Raw genomic sequence first — 10,696 nt, forward strand, 5'->3', positions numbered from 1 at the left:
TATGTCACTCCATGTATCATGAGTTTATGATTGATTAAAAAAATATTTAATAATTAAATTTCAATTTAAATATTTTTTTTTACCAATCACATGTTCATGAAACATGTAGTGACATAAAGTGTAGGACAACAGATGTGGGTCCGGCCGTACGATATGAAAGTGGACATATCTGTCGGCGTAAGATAGCAAATGGGACCCTCTTAATAATAAAACACGCCTAGAACTAGAAGAAACTTAGTTGGTAAAGTGGGTTTGCACAAATCTTGGAGACCAATTTATTTAAGAGTAAATATTTTAAACTTACTTTTTATTCTAACCATTAATTCTATGACTAGGATGAGGAGTAAATTTATAAAAAATATCATTGGAGTAAGTGGATCCCTTACCAATTACTATATTAATAAAATGTTTTTGCATGGGTCGAATGAACTTCTATGATTTATGGACATTCCTGAATTTAAATATATTGGGTGATTGCAAGAGTTAAATACCATGTTATTGAACGGAGTATATTTTTTGTCCACACAAATTGTATAATTATATGTGTCATTTAATGATTGATTATAAAACACTTGACTATTAAGTTGTTCACTTTTTTTCATCAAATCATACAAAGTAGGAAAGGGATCCTCTCCGGTACTGGAGAGTCCAATGCTGGATAGGATGATGATATGTGACAAAAAAATCTTTCCAACGATCATGGTTTCATATTATTTTTGAATAAAAAATAAATAAATAAAATTTAAAAAAATCTCAACCACATATTCTAATAGTGGCCTCTCCATTACTCATTCATTAATCTTCTTTTTATGCTATTATGGGATTCTTTGAGTGTTCTTAAATTTGCAATTAGGGGTTGGGCTTTGAAGATGAGCTAAAAGCTAATTAATTGAGTGAAAGTGCCAAACGAACTTCTTAATGACTTATACAACCTACTTCTTTGAGTTAGGGGACAAAACACCTAATTCTCTACACAAGTTACAAAAACTATTGTTGATTGTTTATGCAAGTTTAAATAAGAAGGTCATTTAACAATTAGGAGATGTTAGGGAGAATAGAAAACTCCTAGTTTTGTATATACAACAAAAATATTATAGACTAGGATAATGTTAAACAAAATGCTTTAGTTAATGATAATCATTTCCAAACCTCCTTTGGATCCCATTGCTTACCAAAATAGGATATACCTTACATCTATAGCCCTACCTGCTCACTCGGTACGACCCGATCATGATGGGTCCAAATAGGATCGGGTCTAGGTTCTAAAAATAGACTTAGTCAATATTTAGGGTCGGGTAGGGACCTGGTCCGTTCCGTCTCATGGTCACTCGTTCATCATATTTGTATGTGTTTCTACTCAAATGTGTATAGAGTAATGATACCATTTTGGTCGAAAGTATCATTTATTCTTTAATTTTTCCTTAATATATACATGATTAATAATATATATATATATATATATATATCATTTTATATATCAAACTACATATTCATAATAATAAATAATATTGAGAAATCTTTATCTAAAATGAGTATGCATTATATTTAATCGGGTCTAGGGTTGGGTCAGGTTTAAAGGTTGACCCAATCGCTATTTAGGGTCAAGTTAGCTTCGGGTTTAAGGTCGGGTCTGAGTTCAAAAAAATGACTCAACCAATATTTAGGGCCGGGTAAGGACAAACTTTAACCCGTCCCAACCCGACCCATGCTCACCCTAGTTATAACAAAGTCCTCACATTAAAAGAAGAGTGTAAAATCTATACATTGACAATGTAAAGATTTATACACATGAACTTCATCCACCATTTATTTGGATTACTTTTTTTATAAAGTCAATCATAATTAAGTATCAATGGTGGATGATGCAATGACAGTGTATAAAACTCATACACTATCAATATATATATCTTTTTTCTTTGAATGAGATTTAATGTCACGTTTTTGTGGGTTATGAACCAAATCTTTATTAATTAGACCAATATTTTTTGGTCACATACCTTTCTATTGATTGAAAGGAAATGCTATAATTTTATGAATCTTTATGTACCATGGTAATGATTTGTTGATCATGAGTTCATGACTACCTTTACATTAAAATGAACATTTTAGCTATTACACGTATTCGAGTTGTTGATGTGTCTTTTGTGATTAGATTTTAAACTTCTTTAAAGCCTCCATCGTCATTCTGCCCATTCATCACGGTGTGAGTCATTGACTTGACATCAATATAGATATGCTCACATTCAAGAATTATAAACAAACTTTATTACTTCTTTTGGAAAAAATCTAAGAGCTAATCATGCACTAACTAATAGTTCACTTTTAAGCCCCCTTGTCAATTTTTCTTCTAGAGTATCTTATCTCTACTTTAGCTTCCATTTCCTTTTTGTTCTTTGGTTTATAAGATGTTGGAATGAATCTAGGTCTCCCTGTAAGAGCTAGTCTTGGATCTTCAGTTTATCTTGGGTAGCTACTTGAAAAGAGATGTTGATGCTCAAATCAATATAAGTGTTTGCTTTAGTGAGAGAAAGTAGTGTGAGAATGTATATAAGTAAGTAAGTCTCCATTTTGGATGGTTTCATCTGTTAGATTTTTAAATTTTTTTATAAGCCTTCATAAGAACCCCTTAATTTATGACCTTAATATTATGACATTCACATGTGATAAAAGAACAGAGTAAGAAATGTCTCGCTTCATTTGCATTTCTCTTTATGCACTTTCTGGTTGCCTTTGTTCTCACCTCTCCACTTACCCTTTATACATTTTTGATGATTAGGAATCCAGTTTCCTTCATTCTCTATATGACACTACATTTTTCTTACTCAACCACTACTGCTTCTATAATTTTCTCTTTGTATTTCTATTCATGAGATAGCAAAGAATGGATGGCTTTTCCGATGCATAAATGTCTCTATTTATGGAAGAGTTTAAGAGGAGTTGTAACTCTTTTACTATCATGGAAACTACCCATGAAGTGAGAGAGGAGAGAGTTAACAATACACTCCCACTAATTTGATCCATCAATTGTCAAACACCATCAAATTACGCACTATCATTCAAATTAGTAACTTCTCCTAACATGGACCACTTAGATTATTAAGTTAATCCAACACCATCTATTTATAGAGATGTAGAATTACATGCACTCTAAGAATGAGTGACAAATGGATGAATTTGGATTTCGATCCTAGTTGATTAATGGAAAGTCATTCATTAATCTATATAAATTCATTTAAATTATATTTTAAATTAGCAATTCATCCACGTCCAAACTTAATGGATGAAATCCAATCCATCAAAGAGTCTATTTTCTTGGATTTGGATGAATGAATACACAATCCATTTGATTTTTTATTGAAACTAAAAACACTTTTGAAAAAAATATTCTTCTAAAAATATTCTTACAATAAAACATTTTTTTAAATCACTTTTTTTAAATCATTCAAAAAAAATACTTTTAAAAATCAATTTTTGAAACATATTTACCTTTTTGAACTTTAAAAAAATTATTTTTTTTATAATACAAGCATGTGACGTTTAAGGTTATATGTGTAAAGTTTTTAACAAATATTTATATACTTTATGTAATTAAGAACAAACTTTTAATATTAACTACATCCACATGTCCTATAATTAATCTCAATTTAATAAGAAAATCAAAGTGAGAATAAGAAGTACTACAAGAAAGTTAAAGTTGAACGGTGAATAAAATTGAAAATCAAAAAAGTAATTTTTGAATGTTTGTTTTTTGGATCGATTGAATATTCATCAAATGGAATATATTCATTGATATCCATTGGATATAATGGATAGATTCAAATCCGTTCATTACTAAAGTTTTTCATTGAATTATATTCATTTAAATATATTAACTCTAATAGACGGATATGAATGAATTTAATTTTCTTAAATTTGGATGAATTGTAGATTGTGAATAATTTTGTCACATCTAACTCCAAGATATGTGTTTTCATCATTGCGTTTTACATTGTTTTATCCTTGCCAAGAATGACATTTCTTTAGATTTTGTCTACCTCTTTTGTTGTACAAAGAGAACCTGTGTTACGCAAGCGATGCAACATGGTCTTTGGCATGTAGAAAGATTTTCCTACTTTACATATATTGATTGGGTCATGTCCTATCTTTGTTGTCTTTCCTGTAGCTAGGTTGGTCTCTCGGGCATGATCAGATGGATGTGTTTTCCCTCCATTCCCCATATACAAAACAACAATGGGGCCAATGTGGTAATGAGCTCTTCTGGTGAGGCTTTATGGAAGTCCGCAAATATTTGACATTAGTCGCATCTCTTGGTGAGTTTGAATGTGCCCTTTTCCATAGTTGGTCATTAGTATCCGACCTACGAAATTTTCATCACCGGCAAGGTTGCTCATAAGTGACGGTCGCAAATTCCTTCATGTACTTCCCTCATCACATAGTGTGCCTTTTACATGTCAATGCATTTGAGTAATGGTACACAAAATCTTCTCATGTATAGTGACCCTTGGTGCATCGTGTACTAGGAGTTTTGTTTGCGGAATCTTTGTCGCTACTTTTTGTCTAGGGTAGGGTTCCTACTTACAAATATTGAATGATTTACTTTATCCAATCTGTCAGTGGATCAACCTCAACTATAACCATGATGTTGGAGTTCAGGATGGTTCCTTGGATAAAAAATATGTTATTACTCAGGCCATTGATACTTACTGATTTGGGTACAATGTCCACTCAAGTGTTCTACTCTCTAGGGACGTGTTGGACATTCACCTATTCGAGTTTTTCCATAAGCTCATTCACCTTGCCCAAGTATCTTGTGAGTATGAAGTCTTTGTTTGGTAAGTGTCAGCTATTTGTGAGACTACAAGTTTTGGATCAATGTCGATGACCACTTTATGCTCCCTGGCTTCTCTTGCCAACTAGAGGCCGAATTTGCATGCCTCATATGGACATCCTTGGGCAGTCTGAATGATATCTCTCGAACTCTTCTTTGTAGTTGTGGTAAAGGTATTTGTTGATGGTGGGGAGGTGAGTGTCTCCCATTAGGGTTCCACAAGCTTGATGATGAAGGTATATTATGGTGGGTTGTCTTTTGTCAACCTACATATTGTCTTAGTTTGTCGAATATGAGATCTTTGATTGTGTCGTAAAATTGTGTACATTATTTAATAGTGTGGTCAAAGCTATTATGGAAATCACAATATTTTGTTCAGTCCATTTGTCTTGCCTTTTGATAGGGTTGGGTTTTTGCACCCCAGCCAATTTGGTTGTCATCACCTCTCGCAGTATCTTCGAGCACATGGTGTGCAAATGGGCGTTCATTTTTTTCTGAGGTATTATTTTGGTCTTTTTTGGTTGGGCTCGCTTATAATCCCTTCTAGTTTATGGTTTCGTTCTTTTTTACCTCGATAGGGCATTTGGAGTCTCCTCCAAGTTGATGAATTTCTATGTCCAGGCATGGAGGTCGTCCATGTTGCTAACTTGGTCTTTGGCTAGATCTACTTTGAAGAATCATGGTAGCATTCATATGACCAATGGATGTACGACAATGGTCGGGTTCAACCCTCTAATGTTCATGACTATGTCATTGAAATGGCCAAGGTAGTCTCTAATTGATTCATGTTAACCTTGTTCAATGTCGGAGGAACGAAGTTGTTCCTCGCTAAATATAAACCTAGGGTTGAATTTGTCTGTTAGGTTAGTCCACCTACCAATGAAGTTTGCCTTTAGGTGTATGAACCATTATAGGGCCATGCATTCTGACATGATAAGATAGGCCCGATACATGAAGGGGTCGAATGCTCCATGAAACAAGAAGGATGCCTCGAAGACATCTAAGTTGTCTTGGCGGTCTATTGTCACGTCATATTGTTCTATACTTGTAGGGCAAGCAAGGTGTACATGAAGTCTTGGGGTCATGATTCCAACGATAAATGGATGTTTTGCCCTACAGGTGATTGAAAATATTGTTTGCTTTTGGCATGTAGCATCTCAGACCTTGAGATCGTTGTTTTGTTGTTGGGACGAGATTCACCAACAAACTTGGCCTCATAAGCATATTGGGTTTGTGTTGGCCTAGATAACCGGTGTTTGTTCTAGTTGTCCTTGATTGGTGGAGTTTGGATAGCATTTGTGTTTATTATTGAAGGAGTTGTTCTTGGCGTTCTATCATCGCGAAGAGGTGTTGAGTGGTGGGTTGAGGTTGACTAGCTGTGGTGTTCTCTATTTTGCTGGCTTGATTTGAAGGTTTGATTTGGCACTTGAGGCTGAAGGATAGAGCATTTCGGTTAGGAGAGATGTTGGTTTGACTATGAGAATGAACTTGATTTTTGGTAGTTACCCATTGTATAAATAAGCAACAGGTGGTGTCGTTGTTTTTTTGAACCCTGTAAATTGTCAAAATCACATTTATTGTAAATTGTGAATCGTTATTTTTATTATTGATCCACATCATGCCATGAAGCTACATTCTTGTAGGTACAGTCATGCTCCAAAAACTTCAACGAGGAAAAAATTAAAATTCAACAACAAGGTGTTGTTTAGTGGTGTAAAACATCACCAGATCCTCAAGGTTAAAAGTTTAATTCTTGTGAATAACACTTGTGCAGACACAAACCTCGAAAACGATTAGTTCATCAACTTTGGATGATGGGATACTCTTGGTAGTATCAAAAAAATTAAGTGACATATTTTTATTAGTCTGCAATTCAAATGGGAAAGAAGTCTTCGTTCAGCATATAACAAACATTTTTTTGATTAAATAATAAGTTGTGTTGGATAAGAGTGTCTCACTTGGAAGTGGATTCCTACTGTATTTGTAAGTGCTAGCACGATATGAAGGGGCTACTACTTTGGAATTGTTTGGCAATGTTATCACTTGTGTACCACTAACAATTAGTCTGCTTATTATTGGCGATGCATGTTCATATCCCAAGTCTGTGGGACATGACCAAGTTTCTCTTCTACTCAAGACCATAACATATTACATCTCTTGCTGACACGCGAGTCTTTCTTGCTCCAATTCATAATAATATACTGATCTTATGTGTGGGAGTTTGGTGATAATGGAATGGGAAAATAAGAGGATAATGAAATTAATCAGAAAGTAAAAGAAATGCTTCCACTCTACTAATCACATCACAATTGGGGGAGAACATTTTTTCCACTATTCATCCATAAGGGCATCATTATCATTCCGAGTAAGTTATTCGAGATTGAATAATAAAATCAATAGAATTGAACCGAACAAGAAACGTGGTCAGTTCGTTCCACAGTTTGATTCGAGTTTTTTTATTGAGAACGGAGTATTATTGCTTTGGTTAAAGGTTAAGCAGTTTCTAGCTGACCATTCCACACTCTTTCACTGTCCCTCATTGGTTCACAATTCACACAGCCTTTTCCCATCACTCATCGCAGTGAAATCAATTATCCAATACTCTTTACCCCAATGACAATTTGACAAATGGAGTTTCTATCACAAGCAGATACCAAAATAACCAACCATGTGACAAATAGAATAATGCCTCTAATTTCTTTCAGGAAGATAAACAGTTGTTACTGCGACATATTTACATGTAATATTGTGGGCCTAAATTGATAACCATCCCTCCATCAGCCAATCAATTCTCAAACAATACCACAAATAATATCACATGAAACATATGAGGAAGCCATACAACATGTGAATTTCTATTTAAGGAAAAACAATGTATCAAAAGAGAAGAATAACCTCTTTCAAATAACACAATGCTTAATATAGAAAATTATGGTATTTGAAACAGAAAATATTCAATCAAGAAAACTTGAAAATAACCAAATCCATAAAGTTATGAAAGAAGGACATAAGCAACAAAGCATTTAACTACTAGTTTCTAGCATAGTGCTTAAAGACACACAATCAACTCATAACATCAAAACTGCTATAACTCAAGCTTCCACAGCCTTTTCTTCTTGCTCAAGGATCAGAGCCTTTGTTGTAGGCCTTGCCAAAAGATCTGTGTACTCTTGGAATGGAGATTTAGAGAAACGAGTTTCCTTCCAGAACTCGGGTGTTAGGAAACCATAGGTTTTCAGAAGACAGTCAAATGTGGCCTACAAGAAAAAACAAGACATTGTACATAGATAAATAGATAGCAAAAAACATGTAATCCAGGTCTATCCAACAACCATTGATTTGTGACTTAAAACTGGATGGATATTCTTCAACAAAATCAAAAACCTCAAGCATACATTTGAAGAATTAGATAACCCAACATCGAGATAGGACTGATTCCTTCAAACACATCAACATGCCCCAACCAACATAATAAAATAAATCATTCCATAAAACTGACATTATAAGAAAACTATCTTGAATTGGCACATAACAAAAGGTAAAGACATGTGCTGAACCAAATGAGAGAATGCACATCCTATAAAATACCAATACACATAAATATTGCTCTAAGTGTAAAAATCTGAAAACAATAAATTCAAGGGAGCAGTCAAGGGCAAAATGGAACATGATCAAGTTTACTAAAGAATTCATACAAAAAGAAAACTTCAACAATTTCTCTTTTTCAGAAACAACACATTCTTAACTCCAACAAAAACAGGGTATTTGGCCAAGACTACATAGAATTAAATCTGCACACAACATTGAAAAACTGATACATTGTCTAAAAATACAAAAACACTGTAACAAAAGAAATGATTATATAATCAGACATGATAATAAATTAAGAAGAATATTTAATAGTCAATGAATCATTACCATAAAAAACACATTCTAAATTGCCCAAAAATCATACAAATCAATAGAATCAAATACTTCAAGCTTACAGAGAATAAATCAACAAATAGCAATAAACAATTATCAAACAAAATAAAAAATGAATATATATCAAACAAACAAGCATAAAACCAAATTAATAACACAAAATTGGGAAATTATGAAAAACCAAACCTTGACAAAATTTCCAAGAGTTTTAGTGGATCCCCTAGAAGAAGTAAAAACATCATCAATCCCAGCAAACTGCAACACCTTCTTAGGAACTCTAGCAGCAACAATCCCCGAACCACGAGGCGCCGGAACCATCCTCACAGTTACAGAACCACACTTTCCAGTAACCTTACAAGGAACAGTATGAGGCTTCCCAATCTTATTTCCCCAATACCCTCTCCTCACTGGAATGACCGAAAGCTTCGCCAGAATAATAGCACCACGAATAGCGGTCGCAACCTCCTTACTACACTTAACACCGAGTCCAACGTGGCCGTTGTTGTCGCCGACGACAACGAAGGCCTTGAACCGGGTTCGCTGACCGGCCCGGGTCTGTTTCTGAACCGGCATGATTTTCATGACCTCATCTTTGAGTGAGGGGCCCACAAGGGTATCGATGATTTGGTGTTCCTTGATTGGGAGTGAGTGGAGGTAGATCTGTTCGAGGGAACGGATTTTACCGTCTTTTACGAGACGGCCGAGTTTGGTTACTGGGACCCATTTTTCTTCTTCTTCGCGACGGGGACCTCTGCGGCGGCCTCCACGGCCTCTGTCGCCGCCGCGGCCTCCACGGCCCCCACCGAAGCCTCGGCCGAAACCTCCGCGTTCGCCAGCACCTCCGCGTTCGCTGGCACCACCACGTTCAGCCATGTGAGTTGAGTGAGATAAGGGGGGAGGGAGTGAGTTCACAAGAGAAAGATGGATAGAGATATGTGGAGATTAGGGTTTGTTGTCTTGTGTGGTTATATATGTAGAGTTTTTAGGGTTTTGGGTTGTATGATAAATTCTCTTGGGCCTAACCCATTTATAATATATAAAACCTTTCAAAAATATTATTGGATTATTTTTTATTAAAAGAAAAATGAAATCACGGAGATTAAAAATTGGATTATGTTTTGATGTTTTTGTTTAGAATATATGAATAATACATAAATAAGTTTGGATCTTTATTATTAGAGGAGGGTCTAGTACTACATGAAAATGAGACATGTGACCAATGATCTAAAAATCGTATCGTACTGGCTGGTTCAATGAGAAAATTGGTGAATCGGACCTCTAATTAGTATAGTATATATGTTGAACCGACCAAATATCAAAACCGGTCAAAACCGGTAAACCGGCCGGTATTTGACTAAATCGGTTGGTTTATACACATATTTTTTTCTAAAAAATATAGAAAAACTTAAAAACCCATTACAATGTGAGTCATCTTTCCAACCATTCTTCAACACTTCAAGTCACATGCTTCCAAGACATACTTAGATTACACATTTTGCACATTTTGGTTCCTAAGATACGTGTACCTTAATGACATTTGTGTAATCTTGGAGTACTATCTGAAGATAGGATTTGGTGCAAAAATATAATCTCGATATGAGACAACTTTGACTCATTGTTGTTAAATGTTAAAACTCCAAATTTATTTGTTTTGTAGAGTGCATTGTGAACTTGTGTCATTTATTTACATTTTGCGGTTGTTAAGTGATACTTTTAGATTGATATATGTTTTGTAATTTAGACTTTGAATTTGTTAAAAACTTAAAGTTGTTTGTTTATGTGGATTTTGAGTAGATTATGTATATGAATTATAAATTTGATTATCTACCTATTTGGAAAAAAAATTGTTATAGGTTTATATATATATAAATATAATAAGGTATGTCCAGTTTAACTAGCAAGCGATTTAATTACTGAACCACTGGTTGAACCATGTACCACTAT

At 34.5% G+C, this 10,696-nt stretch overlaps 1 protein-coding gene across 1 annotated transcript; it reads right to left on the reverse strand.

Moving 5' to 3' along the window:
- LOC109333327 (40S ribosomal protein S2-4-like) lies at nt 7,731-9,692 on the reverse strand. The gene is made up of 2 exons (XM_019568763.1): nt 8,939-9,692; nt 7,731-8,085 (listed from the first exon to the last, which is right to left on the reverse strand). The coding sequence occupies exons 1-2, from the start codon at nt 9,623-9,625 to the stop codon at nt 7,921-7,923; spliced, it is 852 nt and encodes a 283-aa protein (XP_019424308.1). The 5' UTR covers nt 9,626-9,692; the 3' UTR covers nt 7,731-7,920.

This window comes from Lupinus angustifolius, chromosome LG18 (genome assembly GCF_001865875.1).
Source record: "Lupinus angustifolius cultivar Tanjil chromosome LG18, LupAngTanjil_v1.0, whole genome shotgun sequence".
NCBI classification, from domain to species: Eukaryota; Viridiplantae; Streptophyta; class Magnoliopsida; order Fabales; family Fabaceae; genus Lupinus; species Lupinus angustifolius.

Bases quoted from the DNA above. Each gene is read 5' to 3' on its own strand.
- LOC109333327 (XM_019568763.1), bottom strand. From the start codon at position 9,625: ATGGCTGAACGTGGTGGTGCCAGCGAACGCGGAGGTGCTGGCGAACGC. The intron at 8,086-8,938 runs GTTTGGTTTTTC...TTTTTCTTGTAG, and splicing joins CTCTTGGAAATTTTGTCAAG to GCCACATTTGACTGTCTTCT.